General features: G+C 38.8%; 2 protein-coding genes across 6 annotated transcripts in view; one reads left to right on the top strand and one right to left on the bottom strand.

The window, feature by feature from the left end:
• LOC150082806 (casein kinase II subunit alpha) overlaps positions 1 to 10827 on the bottom strand; it is a 193364-nt gene extending 182537 nt beyond the window's left edge. For 3 of the 5 annotated variants that reach the window (XR_016547143.1, XR_016547144.1, XM_090376828.1), the window contains exon 1: positions 10695 to 10827. The gene's annotated coding sequence lies outside the window, so the exon portion shown is untranslated. Of the gene's footprint in view, positions 1 to 10504; positions 10609 to 10694 lie in introns of those variants that run through there. The other 2 variants (XM_090376826.1, XM_090376827.1) reach the window with 2 other exon arrangements.
• A 119-nt stretch (positions 10828 to 10946) lies between these two features.
• The window catches only part of LOC150082805 (cilia- and flagella-associated protein 263), a 93699-nt gene continuing 81767 nt past the window's right edge, over positions 10947 to 22878 (top strand). Inside the window, exon 1 of the mRNA XM_090378289.1 lies at positions 10947 to 11068. Coding sequence (XP_090234415.1) covers positions 10947 to 11068 — 122 coding nt within the window. The remainder of the gene's footprint in view (positions 11069 to 22878) is intronic.

Genomic DNA, 22878 nt, shown 5'->3' with positions numbered 1-22878 from the left:
TCTCTTTCTGAAGTTTAACCATCCATTCAAAGCCTTAAACACTGCAATCAGGTCTCCTTGCAGGTGTGGTTTCCACACCCTGCAACTGTCACAGTATTGGGACTCAGTTCAGAAAGGTGAATGGCAAGTTAAATAATTTAGTAATCAATAAATAAATACCTAGGAAAACTCACATTTGAGGAGAAATGTCACTTCACCGCAAATATTGATTAATGTTAGCTCTAGTTTCAAAGTTTTTATTCTATAAGGCTGTTCCCCTCCCATAACTGAGACCTAGCAATACCATGACATAATTCTTCAAGCTCTTAAGAATATTTGATGGTCATAAATATATATTTTGTATGACTGAAATGAAATTTCTTTATTTAGTAGACTTGCTATAAGCAAAATGTTTTAGCTAACCCTTTTTTGGTGTAATGCATTTCTAAAGCTTAAACTTTAAAAAGGCATAAATAGCTTTTTAAATTAGTATTAGTAAAATAATAAGAGGAGTTTACCTCAATATATGTGCTCAGAACATTATTTATGGACAGACCACTATATATTCCATTAAATCATGAAGAATAAAATAATGAACAATTTATATTTTTTAAAATTATTCCCCATTTCTTTACAAAAGTTATAGAATTATACTTTAACAGTAGTACTGTAATGTGATGCAAGGAAGAAAGCATGAGCTTATGTAGCACCAGCCACAAACAATAAAAAAAAATTCCACACATCTATTTCCTCTAAAAGTTGCTAGTTCCTCCTTTAATTTATTTAAGCTACCAACTTCTGCAACGACAGATGGAAATTTGCTCCAGCAATTAACCACCTGCCGGCTAAAGGCAAATTTCCACACATCGATTCTACAACTGTCCTCAAATTGAATTTATGGCCCCTCAAGTTTGTAATCTGAGCAAGTGGAAGAATCTCATCAGAATTCAGCACTCAACCCCATTCAAGACCTTATACAATCAGATCACCCCACAGGTGCCTAGTCGCCAGCCACTGCAATTTGCAGAATTTAAGCCTTTCTTGGTAAGAGGACCCATTCGTTCCCCTCACCAATCTTGTTGTCCTTCTCTGTGCATGCTCAAGCAACTCTACACCCTTCCTAATATGAGGCCTCCAGACCTGTACTCAAGGCGTGGCCTAACCACTGCCTTATACAAAGGGATAATCACCTTTTCCACACTAGCAAACTTCCTGTATATCATTGATATATCCTGTCTCTAGCAACTCTGTGCAGTTTGGCTGTTGCAATATAAAACATTGTTTAGTGTAACAAACTTCTTATAAGTGGTTATGTATATTGCCCACCCAAAACACAGTTAACAGTCAAGTTTATTTATATAAAATAATGTAATTTAATTGATTGGCAGTAACTTAGCATCATCATTTCTTCATATATAATCTTCTAAGTGGTGGAAGAATATCAGAAGCTATCAATAAAAAATAAAAAAAAACTATCAGTAAACTTTTTTTAATGAATAATAAACCAGGAACCAACTTGTTACCCATTCAGTAACAACTTTTTCAGCAATATATGAAATAAATAACTTGAATCGAAATCATGACTCAGGCCAGAGCAGCAAAGCAAAAGGCTCAAGCTAAATGGAGTGCTGTGGCTCAGGGGAGAACTAAGGGGGACAGTTGCCCTCTGAATCACAGCCTTTTAAAATGCACTGCTTGCTTGATGTTTGTGGAGCAATCAGGTACGGGACATGATATTGCCAAGGTGGATGTCTTTGTGTGTGAACACGATGTAAGGAGTGTGAGGAAATCAGATGACAACTCAGCGTTGTTATGGGCCTATATGGGAGCTTGAAAGACAGGGTGGATGCTCTCGAAGGATCTAAATTGAGGGGCCTATCAAGCTCTCAGCTGCCCACATCAATGCCAGAGCTTGCACTTGATCATCACGCTACACAGCGGCAACCTCCAAGGCACAATGTGCTGGTCCCACAGGAATTGGTAGTTGTTGGTAACTATTTTCAGTGAAACAGGATAGGTGAAACAGGACCAGGGTATGTCTGCAGGGGCAAAGGTTAGTGATATTGTGGAGCAGATATCATCTTTTAAGGGCACAAAGGGTGATATTGTTGTACACGTTGGCACTAATCATATTAAGAGTAAGAGACCAGCAGAATTACTTAACAAGTACAGGTCGCTGTTGAAAAAAAGCCGTGAATTAGGGTTGAATTTGAAAGTGTCTGCAATTCTGCCCAGACACGATAGGAGGGAGTATATGATGAGAGCCATGTCGATCAATTCGCCCTGGAAAGATTGTCCAAGGCTCAAGGGGTAGAATTTTTTTCAACTTGGTCTGTACTTGTTAACAGGAAAGACTGCTTCTACAGGGATTGAATACACTTAAATAGAAAGGGTGCAAGAATATTTGCTGATGCTATCGAGGCAGTGTTGGGTGGATCGGAAAATTGCTAGCTTGGGGATTTACAAGAACTAATAGATTAACAGTAGCCACTGGCAGGGGTGAAAGTGATTCTTGCACTGCTTTATTGGAATGAGCAGTAACCTGGAAAACAAGATGCAGGGTATATTAGACACTGCTGGCACAAGAAAACACATGGGTTGTGTTAGGGTAGCTAAGAATAGGAACAGGTGCATGTATAATTGCATATACATCAATGCTAGGAGTTTGGAAAATAAATTTGATGAATTTGAAGTATTGCTCAAAACATCAAAGGCAAATATTGTTGGAATATCAGAGACGTGGTGTCACACAGATATAAGGAATGCAGAACTGGAATTTGTGGACTACAATGTGTACAGGAAGGATAGACAAGATAGGAAGGAAGGAGGGGTTATGCTATTAGTTAAGAATCACAAAATCCAAGGAAGTGAAGCCATTTGACATCGCTGGACAGTGCAGTGCAGTGTTAAGTCAGTTTGGTGTGACATAAGCATTGGGAGATCAAAATTGAGAGCAGGAGTGTGCTATAGGCCCAATGACACTGATGAGTATAATAAGAAATTGTACAGGGAAATAGAGTGGGCCAGTAAATCAGTCTTATAATGGGAGATTTTAATTTCCCAGATACTGACCAGAATTTGTGGGTTGGTCACTCACACACTAGCAAGGCTTTTGTGGATTTATTGGATGATTGTTTTCTATATCAGCATGTTCAGGAGGCAACTACAGGGAGTAATACTCTTGATTTGATTATCAGTAGTGATTCTTCATGCATTAAGAATCTGCAGATAAATGAACCACTAGGTGGCAGTGATCACAGTGTGATGAAGTGGGATTTACTCAAAGAGGTAACAACCATTAGGGGTAAAGGGAAGGGTTATTGCTTTCGTAAAGGCTACTATGATGGACTGAGACAGTATTTAAATTCTATATGGTGGGACCAACTGATAATGTTACAAACAGCAAATTCAAAATGGGAAGCATTCAAAGAATTTATCTTGGAAGCTACTAGGCTTTACATACCAACTAAGAAATATTGTTCAAGGGTTTAGGCCTAAATGGATGTCAGATGAACTAATGAGAGTTATGGCAGAGAAGAAAATTGCATGGGATACATACAAATTAACACGTGACACAGAAGCCTATGATAGATACAAGTTGATCTGTAACCAAGTTACAAAGGAGGTTAGGCAGGCGAAGACAGATTACGAGAAATCTTTGGCAAGGGATGCAAAGAAAAACAGAAAAGAGTTCTTTACCTATGTAAACTCTAGAAGGAAAGGGATGAATCAGATTGGTCCACTGCATATTGATGGTTCAACTGTTGATGATCCTGCTCAGGTAGCTAAAAAACTAAATGAGTATTTTGCATCTACATTTACACAAGTTATTCAGGGAGGTGAATGCCAGAGTTCAACTCTGTCAGTGAGCTAGATGATTTTGTAATAACTGAGAGAAAAATGGAGGAGAAATTGTTCAAGATAAACATAAAAAAGGTACCTGGGGTGGATGGGATCTATCCAGTTATATTAAAGGAGGCAGCAAAGGAAGTAAGCAAACCCTTAGCCATAATTATGAGAGCTTTGGACTCAGGGGAGATATACATGGACTGGAGATGTGCAGATGTGACCCCAATTCAAAAATTAGGATCAAAGGGTGACACAAGTAATTATGGACCTGTTAGTTTAACTTCTCTTCCAGGAAAATTAATAGAGGCACTGGATAAAGAAGCACTGCAGGATCAACTAGACAAGGCTTCAGTTATAGCTCGGACATCACATTGTTTTGTTAAGGAAAAGTTTTGCCTGACCAATTTGATTGGATACTATGATGTGGTCACAAAGGAACTGGATGCAGGGAATAACTTTAATATCACATATTTGGATCTTAGAAAGGCTTTTGATACTGTTGCACATTGAACTGCTGAGCAAACTGGAGCAGTGTGGCATTGGAGGCAAATTGCTGCTATGGATAAAGGGATGGTTGAGTGGGAGAAGACAGAGTGGTAATCAATGGACACTGCTCATGGGCTAATGTTATTAGTGAAGTCCCTCGGGGTTCAGTGTTGGGTCCATTGTTTTCTGTATTTATAAATGATACTGATGATGGTATATCAAGCTTAATATCCAAGTTTGCAGATGATACGAAAGTTGGCACGGTTGTTAACGACACTAATGACAGTATGCTGCTGCAACAGGATCTAGAAAAGTTGAGAAGATGGGCTGGGAGGTGGCAAATGAAGTTTAACATTGACAAATGTAAAGTACTACATATGGGAAGCAGTAACCCCAGAGTAACATACCAACTCTGTTGTACTACACTGACAGTGGTAGAGAACAAAAAGGACCTGGGGGTAATTGTGCAGGCAGATATGAAGTTTTCTGAGCAGTGCAGACGGTGTGCAAGAGTAGCTCATGCCGTCTTGTCAATGATATACAGGAATTTTTCTAGCAGGGATAAGGAGGTGATTATCCCCTTGTATAAGGCAATGGTCAGGCCACACCTTGAGTACTGTATACAGGTCTGGAGGCCTCATTTTAAGAAGGATGTAGAGCTGTTGGAATGAGTACAGAGAAGGGCAACAAGATTAGTGAATGGAACAAAGGGTTGCTCTTACGAAGGAAGGCTTAAGTTTTGCAAATTACAGTGTCTGGAGACTAGGCACCTGCGAGGTGATCTGACTAAGGTGTATAAAGCCTTGAATTATTTGAGCATGCTAAATGCTGATGGGATTCTTCCTCTTGCTCAGAATAATCACCTGAGAGGGCATAAATTCAAATTGCGGAAAGATAGCTGCAGGACAGATGTGCAGAAGTTTGCCTTTAGCCAGTGGGCAGTTGACTGCTGGAACAAACTTCCATCTGTCGTTGTAGAAGTTGATAGCCTAAATAAATTTAAGGCTGAGCTGGACAGGTATTTGTAGGGATGAAATGGGAGCATTTTTTTTTTTTGGCTGATGCTGCATAAGCTTGGTTTCTTGCATCATAAGCCTCTACTAATGCTAATGAAGAATTAATAAGATCTTATCTTGGTCATGCATGTGTTAAGCACCAAAACAACTAAGGCACCAATATACTGTATTCCCAAATGGAATGCAGTCTGTGGTTCTGGATGAAAGACTAGTGCTTCCAGGAGATAACTCAGTTACACTGCGAAATATAACAAAATTTTCCCACATTTAGAGCATTCTAACCAAGTTAATATCTACTCAATGTAGGGAAGACAGTAATTATATCCAAAATGCTAACTGCAAAAGCCCCTTAGTCTGGTAAAAACTCCATTCTCACTTCTGTTATGGTAATTTTAATATAAATAAAAGAAAGTACAACTTGGCAACATATAAGTATACCAGTATATATTACTTCTAGTAATAACTCCATTCCAATTTATATTAAGGTAATTTTAATGGGTATAATAAAAGTTGGAGAAATGGCTAAAAATTCCATGTTCAGTATATCAGAAACAAATGTTTTAAATTACTCTACTTACTAATTAACTATCACCCTAGGATAATCACAGTAGTTCTAAAGTAACAGGAGTGCTGTGGCCTAGGGAGCAGCCAATGCATCACAGCCTAAAAAAATTGCAACTTGTGGAATGTTTGTGGACTTTCTGGAACATGACATGATCTAGCCAAGAAGGATGTCTGTGTGTGTGCTAAGGTGTAGTAGAGAGTGTCAAGAAATTAAACACCAACTCAGCATTCTGCTGGGTGTCTATGAGAGCTTGAAGAGTAGGGTAAATACCCTTAAAGGAATTAAAATGGGGGGCATCAATCTCTTAGCTGCCAACTGAATGCCAGAGCTCACCCCTGTGCATCAGGCAACACAATGGCAATTGCTAAGGCAGAATGCACTGGTCCCACAGCAGTATTTGTTGTCGGTGACTATTGTCAGGAAAACAGGAAATACATTGTGTAAAAAGGATACATAGAATAGGACCAAGGTATGTCTGGGGAAAAGCTGATGACATAAAGCAGATATCTTTGAAGGCACAAAAGGTGATGTTTTTGTACACGATGAAACAAACGACACTGAGTAGATCTGCAGATTAGTATAGGTCATGAACAAGTACAGGTCAAAGTTGAAAAAAAAGTCACGAGTTAGGATTGAATTTGAAAGTGTCTGCAATTCTGACCAGACGCGATAGGGGAGAGTAAATGATAAGAGCCAATCAGTTTCAATAAGAGAGACAATCAATTTGGCCATGGAGAGATTGTGTCATCCATGAGGTGGAATTTTTTTTTCACAGTATGGTCTGTGCTTGTTAACAGGAGACACTGCTTCTACAAGGATGGGATACACTGCAATAGAAAGGGTGCAAGAATAATTGCTGATGCTATTGAGGTGGTGTTAGGTAGGTCAGAAAACTAAGCTTGGAGGAATTCACAGACTAATAGATTAACAGTAATCTATTAGACAGAGGTGAAAGTAATTCTTGCACTGCTTCTACTGGAATGAGCAGCAGCCTGAAAAGCAAGGTACCAGGGATTTCAAGAACTGCTGAGAGTCATCATGGAACAAGTAAATACATGGTCTGCTTAGGGTAACTAGGAGTAAGAAAAGGTGCATGTATACTCGCATCTACACCAATGCCAGGAGTACAGTAAATAAATTTGAAGTGCATTTGATGTCATTTGTCAAGACATCAAATGTGGATATTGTTGGGATATCAGAGGCATGGTGTCACACAGATATAAGGAATGCAGAATTTAAATTTGGGGAGTACAGTGTGTACACAAAGGATAGGAAGGGAGGAGGTGGTTATGCTGTTAATTAAGAAACAAAATCTAAGGCAGTGCATCCAGTTGACAGTACAATGTTTAGTTAGTTTGGTGTGACATAAGCACTGGGAATGGGAAAAATGAGAGTAGGAGTGTGTTACAAGCCTAATTACTCTGATGAGTACAATAAACAACTTTTCAGACAAATAGATTGGGCCAGTAAACCAGAATGTCTTATAATGGGGGATTTTAACTTCCCAGATATTGACTGGAACTTGTGGATTGGTCACTCCCACACTAGCGGGACTTATTTTAGCAGGATTTACTGGATGATTGTTTTCTACAGCAGCATGTTTGAGAGGCAACCAAAGGGAGTAACACTCTGGATCCGATTATCAGCAGTAATTATTCATGCATTAAGAATCTGCATATAAAGGAACCACTAGGTGGCAGTGTTCAAAGTGTACTGATGTGGGATTTACTTACAGATGTTAACTAGCATCAATGGTAAAGGAAGGGGTTTCTGCATTCATAAGGGTGACTACAGTGGTCTCAGACAGTTTTTAAATTCTATACAGTGGGACCAACTGATGATATTACCAACAGCAAATTCTAAATGGGAAGCATTCAAGGAAGTGGAAGCTGCTAGGCTGTTTGTTCAAACTAAGAAATACTGTTCAAGGTTAGGCTTAAATGGATGTCTCATGAACTAATGAGACTTGTGGCAGAGAAGAAAAATGCATGGGATACATATATAAGCTAGTCTGTAATCGAATCACAAAGCAGGTTAAGCAAGCGAAGTCAGATTACAAGAAATCTCTGGCAAAGGATGCAAAGAGGAATAGCTAAGATTTCTTTACTTATATAAACTCTACAAGGAAGGGGATGAATCAGATTGGACCACTTTATATTGATGGTTCAACTGTTGATGTTCCTGCTCAGGTAGCTGACAAACTGAAAGAGTATTTTGCATCTACATCCACACGAGTTATTTAGGGAGTGGAATGCCAGAAGTTTATAAAACTCTAACATGGGCTAAATGATTTTGTTAAAACTGAGAGGAAAGTGAAAGAGAAATTGTTGAAGTTAAATATAAAAAAGGCACCTGGGGTGGATAGGATCTATCCAGTTTTATTAAAGGAGGCAGCAAAGGAAGTAAACAAACCCCTAGACATTATCATGAGAGTATCTCTGAATTCTGGGGAGGTCCCCATTGACTGGAGATGTGCAAACGTATCCCCAGTTCACAAAGGGGGATCAAAGGATGACAAGTAATTACAGACCTATTAGTTTAAATTGTGTTTTGGGGAAAATAATGGAGTCACTAGTTAAAGAAACATTGCAGCATGATCATCTAGACAAGACTGCAGTTATAGCTCAGACACAACATGGATTTGTTAAGGGGAAGTCTTGTTTGACCAATTTGATTGGATATTACAATGTGATCACAAAGAAACTAGATGCAAAAAATAATTTTGATATCATATACTTGGATTTCAAGAAAGCTTTTGAAATCCAAGTTTTGAATTTGTTTTAAGTGTTACTTTTGCACATAAAAGACTGCTGTACAAATTGGAGCAGTATGACATTAAGGGCAAGTTGCTGCTGGATAAAGGGATGGCTGAGTGGGAGAAGACAGTGGTAATCAATGGACACTGCTCATTGTAGTCTAATGTTATGGTAGAGTCCCCCATGGTTCATTGTTGTTTTCTGTATTTCTCAATGATATTGATATAGGTATACCAGGCTTAACGTCCAAGTTTGCAGATGATACAAAGGTTGGTAGGGTTGTTAATGACAGTAAGGATGGTATGCTATTGCACAGAATTTAGAAAAGTTGTGCAGATGGGTGGCAACTGAAGTTTTACATTGGCAAATGCAAAGTACTGCAAGTAGCAGTAACGTACCAACTGTGTGGAACTATACTGAGGGTAGTGGAAAATGAAAAAGACCTTGGGGATATTGTGCAGCCAGATATAAAGTTTTCTGAGAAGTGCAGGAAGGCTGCCAAAACAGCCCATGGGATCTTGTCAATGACATACAGAAATTTTTCTAGTAGGGATAAGGAGGTGATTATCCCTTTGTATAAGGCAATAGTCAGGCTACACCTTGAGTACTGCAGGTCTTTAGGCTCATTTTAGGAAGGATGTAGAGCTGCTGGAACAAGTACAGAGAAGGGCAACGAGTTTTGTGAGGAACAAAAGGTTGCTCTTACCAAGAAAGGCTTAAGGTTTGCAAATTGCAGCATCTTGAGACTAAGCACCTGCAAGGTGATCTGATTGATGTATAAAGCCTTGAATGGTTTGAGCAAGTGCAATGCTGATGGACTGACTTCTTCCTCTTGCTCAGATTTTGCACCACTGGGGCATAAATTCAAATTGAGGAAAGACAGTTGCATAATAGATTTGTGGAAATAGCCAGCAAGTGGTTGATTGCTGGAAGAAATTTCCATCTGTTGTTGTGGAAGTTGATAGCTTAAATGAATTCAAGGAAGAACTAGACAAACTTTTGGAGCAAATGGATGGGTGAATGGGAATTTTTTTTTTTTTTTTTTTGATTGATTGATGCTGTATAAGTGTGCTTTATTGCATTATATGCCTATGCTAATTATGTTATTAACTTGAAACTTACATGTGGATTCATTAAGAATAATTAACAAAAATGTTTGTGGAAGTCTTCAAAAGGTGATAAATGAACTACTACTCCTTTCACTTAAAATATTCAATATTTATTTGAAGTACCCTGGATGCCTCCATAAACTTAACTATTCGTAGTAAAATATCTCAATTTATTTAAGTTTATTCAAGTTGAAAAATAAAGCATAGCTTTTATTTTTAAGTATGTTTTGTAATTAAACTGAAGTTAGTGCTCCTGAAATTAAAAATGTTACATTTATCCATTTCCTAAATTATTTCATACACGTTAATATTTGCATATGGCAAATATTTCATTACCATACAGTGACAGATGTTACAGCCAATTACAAGAAATATAAATACACGATATGCAAATTACTACCATGGTAAAGAAAGAACCAGTTATAAGAATCATATTACGAAGCTTACACAACATACCGTATTTCGAGATTAATAAAAAATCAACCACTTAACATACAAAGCTAACACTTTCTTTCTTTCTCTTGGACAAAAAGTGTTGGTTTTGGGTGCGTGTGTTATTTACCATACGTACTTTGTTTTAAGTGTTACTTTTACACTACTCAAAAGAAATATAAAAACAATTAATAAGCTCAGCATAAAAATTCAAAGAAAGTTAACTAAAATATAATATATAACATTTTCAAATAAGCATAATCAATAACACCTTCTGAACACCCATCACTGTAAGATGGATATGTCCCTTACCGGTTTTCACACATTAAATAATGAGAGCCATAGAAAACCGTCAATGGACGTCAGAAACTCCAAACTAGTGCAAAAAAGTAGTCTGTGAATACTTCTGAAAATAATACAAAGTTTTACTGCATACCTACTACTAGTTTCGAATGATATTTGAACTCTCCGCACCGGTTAATTTTGACTCACTGAAACTTACCGTGAACTCACAAAGAACTTTCTCCTTTGCGATAAAAGACCGACCACGTCGTTCGATAGGCCTAACTCACTCTAGGTTAACACAGCAAGATGGCTACCGAAAAGTAGTAGGGAGAATGAGATTGAGAGTAAGATACATAAAACTAGCCACCTCGTCCACAAGAGTTTACAAAGCGCTCGAAAACAAATGCAAACTGTGCCACAAGAGGGCGAACCAAAATGTACGTAACTTGGCAACTGTACGTGCGTCAAAATGGCTGACTCACGAAGTGTTAGTGTTTATAGTGCTATTACATCAACAACAGATCAGGATTTAGAAGTTAATCCAGAAGAATTGAGTGATGATCAGCTGTATCAGCATCTGCAGCAAATAATGTAAGCTGTATTTTTAATCGTAATTATGTATACAATTATGCAACCATTAGAAAGAGAATAAACTATAACAGAGAAGTAACAATTAATCGTTCAAGATACTTCGTCATTGAACTTCCGTGCTTAAGTATTAACTTTATATGTAAATTCTTAGTAAGAATAACGCTATTAAATTGAAGTTCTTGATTCCTCAGAAAATATCGATGCAATTAAAAATGAATGGAACAAATTAAAATTTAACAAATAATTTTCGATGTATTTAACATTACTAACAATTTGATTTCTGTATTCAAATCTCTATCTATCTCTCTCATAGATTTATGAATAGGCCTGTTTCTAAAGGAATAGTTCTGACTGTCAACTTTCAATTAATTGCAAATTTCTGAATGGCCTAATAGGGCAACAAAAAAATTATTTGCGTTTACCAAGCACCATCTAAATATTGAAAAAATGTAAATATAAATATGAATTGGAACATTGTCGTGTCGTTTGTAGTCCTAAAACTTTATGGAAAATAAATATGCAACTAATACTCATGCTTAAAAACACTCACGTTAAAAAGATGGATTTTTTTTTTTTTTTTTTACTCATCGTAAAATTCATTTGATAATTGATAATATCTTTTAAGCCAGCCTATTTCAGAGAATCGTCTTCCTGTCGAGCATCGCCTTCTCAAAAATATAAAAGTAGCAAATTGAAAAATTCAGGTTTTTGTAGTACACTTGCTAGCAGAGTCGAGTCGCTGAGAATTATAGAATGTGGTCTCACATTAGCCTTTAAAAAGTTAAAAATTCAATGAAACGTTCAGAATTATTGTTTTTAAGTAGTCGCAAAATGATCAAGAACGCGAGCTTATATAGCATTAGTCAAAAGACAAAAAAAAAAACTTAACTGCTTCATTTCCTCATCTCTTCTAATAATCTGCCCCGTCCTTCCAATTTATTCAAACTACCTACTTTCTCAAAACCTGAGGAAGTTTGTTCCAGCAATCGTTTACTCTCTAGGCGAAAGTAAATTTCTGCACATCTATTTATTTATTTATTTAAATTTATATCCCCCCCCCCCATGTGTGTTGTCTGCGCGGGTATCGTCACCGTTTCCCCGTACACCGGGTGGAAATGGCCTGGGTTCGAATCCCGTTGAGTGACGCGAGGAATTTTTATGGGCTGAGTTAGTCGGTCTTAGGCGTAGATAGCAATGTTTCCCCCGAAAAAACGTGGGAAAATTTTTCCCTGGAAAGCAAGCAAATTATAGGCACAATACACATGGTAGTTGCAGTGACTTTCTAGTTGGCCAGCACACGCAATTTATAGACCCAATAAACATGAGTAGTTGAAATTACTTTCTAGGTGAACCTAATATAATAGTTTTTTTTTTTTTTATCCTCGTGTGTGTGTTGTCCGATTAAGAGTAAGGATACCATTAATATTTAGTTTACTCACCCAAAGTTTTAGATACTTCCATTAGGTTTCCTCATAGGTGCCTAATTTCCAGTCGATGCAATTTACAGAACTCGTCTCTTTCTTGGTAACAATTCCCTTTTGTACCCCTGACTAATCTTGTTGCTCTTCTCTGCACCCATTTCAACGTATTCACATACTTCTTAAAATGAGGTTTCCAAACCTGTATGCAGTATTCAAGGTGGTCTAACCATTCCTGATATAATGGGATAATCACGACTTTTTCCCTGCTGACAAATTTCCTGTATTTCATTGAGAGCACCCCGTGCGCAGTCTATGCTACTCGAAGAACTCATATCGGCTGTACAATTATCTCTAGTTAATGGTAAATAGAAAATGTATACAATGTTATCACTGCATTTATCAACTTTCAAACTAAACTGCTACTTTTCAGCCCATTTGCCTATTTTATCAAGGTCTTATTGGAGTTATAACCAGTGGCAAATTAAGACCTGTAGGGTCCCCTAGACACCCAGATTTTGGGGTACATCTCACGCGGCCCCATCGCCCAGACGAGCGCTAAATATGGCCACATATGATGTGGATATAAATTAAGCTATATGCATCAATCCGAAAGGGCCATAACTTCCATAAACAAAAGTCAAATATGTAACACAAGTAATGTGCAGACAAAATGGTCTGTACTAGTTAAATTAGACGTCAAATTTCATACAGAAATTATTTTATTAATTAATGTATTTCAATGTCTCAATATTAACTACAGGGGCTCACATCTGGTGAGTATGGGCTTGGCACACCCAGCGTCCTGAGCCTGGATATCACCATTTTTCTTTTTCTTGGTGATCTCTCTCTCTATCGGGGTAATGCGGAAATTTTTTGTTTTTTTTTTTTTTTGGCTGGTGCAGCATAAGCCTCAAGCTTCCTTGTACCATAGGGCTAATGATAATAATAATAAGGAAACGGTCCATTTTATTTATTTATTATTGTTGATTTCAATAGCAGCCCTATAGGCATGTGCATGTTAGATAAATTGGAACTGACCCCGATTACTGCCATTAACCAGGCTGCTCGTCTTTGTATCATCAGTAAACTAAGATATTAAACTTGATATACCTATATCAGTATCGTTATAGGTATACAGAGAACAGATGTTGAGCTCGTTACAGAGAACAGTAACGAGCGCAACACAGAACTGTCGGGGATTTCACGAATATCGTTAGTCCGTGTTAAGCAGTGCCATTAATAACCATTCTCTGCTTCCTGTTGTTGTTGTTGTGGGGTTTTAGGAGCATCGGCGACTAAGACTATATTATTCAGTATATATTGTCTGTAAATTGCGTGTGTTCTGAAGTCGATTTTCAGTTTGCTGCATGAAAAACTCGAGTTTCCGGGATAAAAAACCATACTGCCATCCCTTGAGACCGACTAACTCAGCCACGTTGTGAAAAAAGGCCTATAAAAATTCCACGCGTCATCCACGGGACTCGAACTCTGTGCTTTTTCAACCGGTTTGAGGAGGACGGCGCCCGTACGAACTGTGCTACGCACTCTCTGCCTCCCGCAACCCAAAAGATATCATATCCTAGGGTACATTTTATTTATTTATTATTGTTGATTTCAATAGGAGCCCCATAGGCATGTGTATGTTAGATAAATTGGAACTGATCCTGATTACTGGCATTAATCACGCTGCTCGTCTTTGTATCATCAGCAAACTAAGATATTAAACTTGATATGCCTATATCAGTATCGTTAATAAATACAGAGAACCGTAACGAGCTCAACTGACTCCGCCTGTTTCACCTTTCCACGTGAAATAGCAATAAACCTTGTGAGTTGAAGAACAACATGAGCATTATCTTCTCAGTGCTGTCGAAACTAACTTCAGTATTATTGTGGTGATAACGTGTCTTCACGTGTTCATCAGTTTCAAAGCCCCCACTCAGTGTCTCATCCATTGTCATGGATTCCATCCAAGAATTCAATTTCATAATGCATCGCACACTATAGACAAATAACCATGCACAGTTGTTTCTAGTCGTGCTCCTGTAATGCTACCTGACCTACACATGTGTAGATGCTAGTATAGGCAGACCAATTGATGATTCCATTCTGTTGCAAGAAGCTGGATCAAATGTGCTAGACGCTCTTGTTACACCGAACAATGCCATCATGCATGATGGTATTGTTCTTGCATTACATACATGTATGCACAACGGGGCCATCCATTAGTACCTTTGACTATATAACTTAATTTCAAGTACAACAAAACTCGTTTTTGCTTAGCTCGCCACCCAGTAGTGAAACTATAAATTCTGGTTCCCCTATATTTGCGAAAGTGCCTCTGAGCTCATTAAACACCATATGATATTAGCCACCAGATCACCTTGACTCTTCCAGTACCTCCGCAGTAGCAAACCTAGCAGTAAGGTATTTTTGCCCCTATCCTTCTGATGGAAAAAGCGGGTCCACTAGCTAATATGATTTAAATTAAACGAAAAATAAATTAAACTATTTAGACTGTGAGACGACCACATAATGACAGACGAATTCAGGCAAGATAAAGTACAAGAAAATTGAAGCGTTTAGTAGTCACGCAGGCTTCAACCTCGGTAGCCGTTTACTAATGTAAAATTTCAATAGAACTTTAAACAAAATTGATTCATTTCAGATTACAAACATAAAACGAGAGGCATCTGGGAAAAGCGCTATAAAAACTACACTACTCAACAAAATTAACAAAACAAAAGCTTTTTCATTAATATTTTATTGTGAATAGTGTCACCAAAGGCGAATATTTGATATAATAGGCATCCTGGCATGCAAATTCCAAGAATCCAATAGAAATCGATCCATCACCTTACAGAGCCGCCCATTATGCAAATTATTGATGCCTATAAAAACACGGGTTGCGACCACATCCCTTCATTCACGTTTTTTTGTCTTGCTCAGTGGGATAGCCACATCTTCGATACTCAGAATGGCAAGTCATCGTCCTTTAGATGATTCTTTGTGATGGGGAACCGTCGGACGACTTGTAGACGGGCAGTCGCAGGCGGCACATTGGCGTAATGTGTAGCGTAGTTTGTCTCAGCACTATGGAAGCAGATTCAGGAGACAGAAAGCATTACAAGAAGAGTTGGCCAAGGTCGCCCGAAGGCTACGTTAACCAAAACAGACGCTATCTGGCTCTAACAGCAAGACAGAACACTATGTTGTCATGTCATCAAATGTTTCTTGAGGTTGCTGCGGCCACCGATGAAAACATTTCCAACCAGACTGCGTTAAGAAGACTGAATTCAAAGAAGCCAGTAGTTTGAATCCCACCATTAGCCCCAAACCACTGTAGAGCTCGTCGGAACAGGGGCCATGAACATGTGCCTTGGAGCCCTGACGAATGGGTTGCGGTTCTGATGAGTCCCATTTTAGTCTACAAACAGATTCTAGACGTTATTTCAACTGGGGAATGCACTATCATCCCTCTAACATCAGAGAAAGGAACATTTACGATAGAGGCGATGTTCTCGTGTAAAGCAGAATAATGATTAACGTCTGCACCCTTCATGTTTTTGATAAGGGTACCGAACTGCGCAGAGGTACCGAGAACAGAAGATCCCCGAACCTTATATGTGATATTTTAGGGCTACGGTTGGCCCAGATTTGAATGACAAAGTCATTGCACATATAGCTCAAGTGGTGAGCAATATCTTGAAACTGAAGATATCTAACGACTACCGTGGTGAGCACGATCGCTAGACTTAAATCCGATCGAACATGCATGGGATGCCCCTGGGCGTCGTATTGCATGCCGACAGCCGACTACTCAGTCACTTGATGAGGTAAGGTCTGCGCTGGTGGTTTTCAGCCATTATCTGGAAAGTATGCAGGATTATGAAATATCATGACTATGCACTTCCAACCAACAGATTGCTTACAGTGTGACACAAATAAAATTTGCTGTACAATGTGATACAAATAAAATTTGCTGTACAGTCTGATATAAATAAATTTATTGTAAAATATGAACCAAAGGGGCATTAAAAGTTAACTGAACTGAATCATTATTTGGGTTGCAGGGAATCCACAATTGGCCCATTTATTTAATAATAAAACCAAAGCAAGCAGTTCGATTTTTCTTTCATGTACTGTATGTTCACATAAACAGAAATAAACTATATTTTCTTGAATTTTTCAAGTTACCCTGACTTTTGTTTCAAACTATACATGTGACGAATCATTCACTACACAAAAGGCTTCCTCACATTTATAATACGAACAGGTGGTATCATGGCTACTTTAGCTTACACTGAATGAAAATTGTTTAGGTTTCATTCCGTCAAATTGGTTGCCTGTAGGGTTGATTGTTTTAGGCGCTTCAACAACTTAGGCCATATTACACCATATATGATATGTCTGTTAATTGCGTGCGTGTATTCGGTGATCTATTTGCTGGACGGAAAATCCGACTTTCCGGGAGAATAACCCGTGCTACCCTCGCTTAAGACCGACTTCCAGCCATGTTGTGAAATGGTCCATAAAAATTCTTTGCATCGTTTATCGGTTCGAACTAAGGTTTTTTCACCCAATTGGTGATTATACCAACTGGTTTCGTTTCATCACTGTCAGAAATATAGCGATATTTCCCACTGAGGAGAGGAGAGGAGAAGACTTCATGGGTTCTTTCCATTCCTTGGTCTAGTAAGTCGGACTAGACTATTTCCTTTTCCGTTATTCCTGCGCTGTGAAACTTTTTTTTTTTTTTTTTTTTAATTCCACAGCAGGAAAACTTCCACAGAATTACGGAAAAAATAAATAATGCGGTTTTGGGGAAGTTTTGCAAAGTACCCAGTTGTGATTTGGGTGTATAGATCTCTCTGCTTGCAGGTCTATAAAACCATACACGGGGGAAGAGACGAAATGAGAGGAATTTTTATAACTTTTCTACACTGCATTCTTGGAAAAAAACCGGGCCATCTTCGTCTAAGATCAGCCGTATTAGCTGATCTTAGACGAAGGTGGCCCGGCTTTTTTTTCAAAAATATTTAAGTTTTCATCTGGATAAACAGTAGAGTTAAGGAAAGTTAATACGTATATGGAAATTTATCTTACTGTAAACCGTAACTTTTTTTTTTTTTTTTTTTGTTTCAATCCAATATCTTCAAATATGTTGATAGGCCTTCAAATTATAAGAACCACGCCTTTAGGAGTCTTTCACAAAAGCCACCGTAAGGAGAGGTTAAACTTAGGTGTTAGGTGCCAACACCAGTAAAGATTCGGTCGGTTTTCTGCTTGCCTCACGAAAAACTGGAGTTTCTGGAAGATTAAACTATCCATTATAACTTCAAAGTTATAACTGGAAGTTAAATGATTTTGTGACAACTTAAAAAAAAAGTAGAACACAAAGTATTAAAGATAAAAGTAAATTAGGAACATGAGGCTGATCGAATCAATCCAATTATAAAATAAGCAGTAAAGGAGGTAAGCAAATCTATGAACATAAGTATGAGTGCATCCTTTGATTCAGAGGGGATACTTGCATACTGGAGATGAACAAATATCTCTCCTATCCACAAAAGGGGTGGGATGAAAGGGAAGTGAGTAATTACATGCCTGTAAGCCTGAGTTCTGTTCCAGGAAAAATAATGACTTCATTTGTTAAAGGAGTATTGCAGCAATATCTTGAATGGAATGCTGGTTGGTTGGTTCTTGGGTTTTATTGGCGCATTAGCAACTAAGGCTATAATGCGCCAAAACCAGGTGATATATAAAAATTTTAATTTCACTGACCTAATTACTTAGGTCACCATGTCAAGATATAAAATAACAAAGGTATAAAATGTAAAAAGATAAATCAATAAAGAAATAACAATAACATGTAAATTTTAAATACAAGTAAAAACCTTTATTGATTTAAAATAGCTAAAAACAGCAGACACATTGTCATTGTCGGATAAAATCTGACTGAGTGTATACGGCTCAGTCAGATGATTAAAAGCGGTAAAACAGATATTGCTAAAATCTGGACAATCAATTAAAATGTGTCTGATTGATAAAATTGTGCCACAGGACTCACACATAGGGTCATCGGCCCTCAGCAAAAACGAATGAGTCAAATGATATGCGGGTCCGGGCAAGAACAACTTCCTCCTTAAGATTGCTGCGCAGACTAGACTGCCACGGTTCAATTACAGGCTTTATACGATATAATTTATTCGTAGTCTGTCTATTCCACGAATCCTGCCATTGGGAGTGTATCTTTTGGTGTATTATTTGCCTGTAGTCTGTATAGGGGACTGACAGGCAACGATTATTATTGGAAATTGCTGATTTGGCTGCGGTGTCAGCCAAATCATTTCCACTAATCCAACGGCTAGGAATCCAGCAGAAGCGGATATCATTCACGTTCACGGAGAAAGTGAATCTTCTGCTGCCAGACAGAACTGGATGAGAATTATATCTCACGGTTATTAAAGCCTGTAACACGCTGAGAGAGTCGGAATATAAAATGAACCGTTGGTATTGGCATTTACTAATGTGATCCAAGGCTAAATCTATAGCGTGCAGCCCTGCAGTAAATATGCTGCATTCAGAGGGAATCTGCTCCGATGTGTGGTGTCTGTAAAGACAGCAGCAGATCCCACATATGATTCCGACTTCGAACCGTCTGTGTAAACTGGCGCGAAGTCAGAATGTTCAGTTCGGTGTGCTGAATAAAGCTGCAGGTAGACAGATGATGGAGTGTCCGACATTCCCCAATTTCTAAGGGAGAAGTCACATGTTGGAACATGAGCATGCCAGGGTGGAAGGGGATCCTTTGGTGTTTGGGCAACCTTGTCTACCTTGATATCAAGTTCTTTGAGTAGCTCTTGGAGAGGAATACCAAAAGGACGATTGGCAGTCTTACGGGTGTTGTACAAATTTTCCCATCGTGGCTCAAAAACGAATGGCCACGTAGGATGATCTGGCAGGGATTTCAGTTTTAAAGCGTACTTTAGAGACAACTGCTTACGTCGAAGTGATAACGGTGGTTCGTTTGCTTCGACGTATAAACTCTGGACAGGTTCGAAATGCTCCAGTAGCGATACGGAGAGCCTGATGATGGACAGGATCCAGCCATTGAAGTACACTGTCTCTGGCCGAATTGTATACCAGGGACCCGTAATCTAATCTCGATCGTACAAGTGCACGGTAGATGCGTAGTAGGTTGCATCGATCCGCACCCCAAGATGTAAAGGAGAGAGACGCAGAATATTCAGCCCTCTTGTGCACTTTGTGCGGAGTTGACGGATGTGATCCAGAAAGGTCAGCTTTTTATCAAATACGAGTCCCAAGAATTTTGTGTCCGCCGCTACTGGAAAAGCATTTTGTCCGAGCCTTAATTCAGGTTCAGGATGAACATTAGGCTTACGACAAAAATGTACGCAAACGGTCTTCTCCGGCGAGAACCTGAAGCAATTAGCAAGTGCCCAGGAATTAAGGCGATCAATGGTTTTTGCAGTTGTCTTTCAATAACCCTCATGTTGCATGACTGACAAAATATGCTAAAGTCGTCAACATAGAGGGCACTGTTTACAGTTGGAGGAAGTTGTTCTGTGATGGAATTTATTTTGATGGCAAAAAGCGTGACACTTAAAACTGATCCTTGTGGTACTCCCTCCTCTTGGGTGAAGGAACGGGAGAGTGAGGATCCCACACGAACTTGGAAAGATCGATTGGCTAAAAAGTTTTTAATAAAAATGGGGAGTTTCTCTATAAGACCAAGGCTATGCAAATCTTTTAAGATGCCAAATCTCCAAGTTGTGTCATACGCTTTCTCCATGTCAAAGAATACAGACACTAAATGTTCACGTTTTAGGAAAGCATCCCGGATGGGAATGGAATGCAGTTATACGGAAATCACGTTAACAAATCCATAGGGACGATATTTTCTGATCATCTCAGCTATTACGGTATAGTAACGCCGAAAGAAACATAGAGAAACCGGATGCAAAAAAAAAAATAATTTGACATCATGTACAAACTTCCATCCATTGTTATGGAAGTTGATAGCTTAAATAAATTCAAGGAAGAACTAGACAAACTGGGTAGTTGAAATTAAATTTAAAATTAAATGAAATTTAGTTTAGAATACCTTATTACAAGTACGAGCCCCAGGCCGTCCTACAAACCCCTGCTCACAAATTATACTAGATCCCTGCCATATTATAACCGTGCCATAATACATAATATACTAAAACAATGCCATATTACATAATATACTAGAACCATGCCATAAAACTACCAGCTGAAGACTGGTAAAGAAATGGAAGCCATGACATAGGGAAAGACATACAAGTTCCACAAAACAGACTAGACATAATCCTCATCAACAAGAAAGATATAGCTACCTACATGACCGAAAAAACAATGCTCTACACAACAGTCCTGAACCCACGTCATAATGACGAAGAAGACGATCCCGCACAACAGACTAGCATAACCCTCATCAACAAGGAAAAAATAGCAACCTACCCGATCAACATAGCGATGCTTAATGCCGAACCATTCAGAAGACCAACAAAGAGAAGATTGGATGTAAACAAACCTAAGACAGGAAGTCAAAAAATGTGGCATATGGAACAATTAATTGCCAACCCGATCACCATGCCAACGGCTGGCATGATGCCAAAGAGTGTGCATAAAAACCAGCATTAATAAGCCTCCAGGAGAACAGCTACAAGGAACTCCAGAAAGCAGCGATTCCGAACACCTATACGACAGCCAGAGAATTTCTGGACCAATAATAGCAATCGAAAATAAGAACCAACCATCGCACCTGGTACCAGAACCCTCGCGGACGGAAAAAATCATAAGGAGAAGAAAGACATAATAATAATACCTTGGAAGTGTGCCAAATGAGCATAAGAACCTCACAGCAATAGGCCTCCCAGAGAGTACCTGCAAGGAATTCCAAAAATAGCGATCATGACCATCTGTAAGATAGACAGCTGTTCCTCAACCAATAATAATAATAATAATAATAATAATAGTCCAGGCCGGGAACATTACGATAAAACTGATCCTTATCAGGGGAGGAATATTCAAGTTAGTTTCCCCGAGCACACTGTGGTTCTGGCTAGCACTCAACTCGCTATCCACCATTCCTACCGTCAACAATGGATATACCCTAAAAGAAGGGAGGAAGGATCCCTCTCCCAACTGATTTACATAGACGACATCAAGCTCAGAGTAGTTGTTGTAGCAAACAACAGCTACTCTGGATACAAAGAATACACTAGAGAATAGCTGTAGAAGAAGCAACCAACAGATACCCTGGATTATCAGAGAATTCAATACTGACATAAGGATGGAATTTGGAACAGACAAATGCAACCCCCACGGATTGCGTCAGGGAACACCATTCTGCCAAAACTACCAGCTGAAGACCGGTAAAGAGACCGGAGCCATGACAGAGAGAAACACATACAAATACTTGGCGATGATGCAAGTGAAACATCAAAAACACAAAGAGTTCAAGGCCCTCTTCACCAAAATATACTGTCAGATACTCAAAGCAAACCTAAAATTAAATTCATGAACGGCTGTGCAGTCCCAATACTAACACACTCCTTTGGGATCATGAGTGAGACAACAATGAGCTGGGGGAGATCACGAAAGGATGAAGACAAACACAACCAAGAGCCGCAAACACCGTCCGAAGGCGACCTTCGACCCAAAGAGAAGAGGAAGGGGTATAGCAGACCTGATCGAACAACAAAATAAAGCGATTGGTAGATTATTTCAAGGAAAATAGACAAGCAAGTAGCATATATACCCACCCCTCTTAACCTCAAAAAGGAGACTCCACCCGTTCAGACGGAAGAAACAATGACAGAAAATGGGCGAGAAAGTTACTCCATGGCAGGTACTCCACTAACCCTCATCAGGACATTGAAGTTTAACATTGACAAATGTAAAGTAACATATCAACTGTGTGGTACTACACTGACAGTGGTAGAGAGTGAAAGGATCTAGGGGTTATTGTGCAGGGTTATTATGAAGTTTTCTGAGAAGTGCAGACGGTCTGCAAGAGTAGCTCATGGTGTCTTGTCAATGATATACAGGAATTTTTCTAGCGGGGATGAGGAGGTGATTATCCCCTTGTATAAGGTAATAGTCAGGCCCCACCTTAAGTACTATATACTGGTCTGGAGGCCTCATTTTAAGAAGGATGTAGAGCTGTTGGAACGAGTACAGAGAAGGGCAACAAAATTAGTGAATGGAACAAAGGGTTGCTCTTACGAAGAAAAGCTAAAGTTTTGCAAATTACAGTCTGGAGACTAGGCACCTGCGAGATGATCTGATTGAGGTATATAAAGCCTTGTATGGTTTGAGCATGCTCAATCTTGATGG

Source organism: Mastigoproctus giganteus, chromosome 7 (genome assembly GCF_048544385.1).
Source record: "Mastigoproctus giganteus isolate SK-2022 chromosome 7, ASM4854438v1, whole genome shotgun sequence".
Taxonomy (NCBI): Eukaryota; Metazoa; Arthropoda; class Arachnida; order Uropygi; family Thelyphonidae; genus Mastigoproctus; species Mastigoproctus giganteus.
This window is presented reverse-complemented; position numbering and strand designations above follow the sequence as displayed.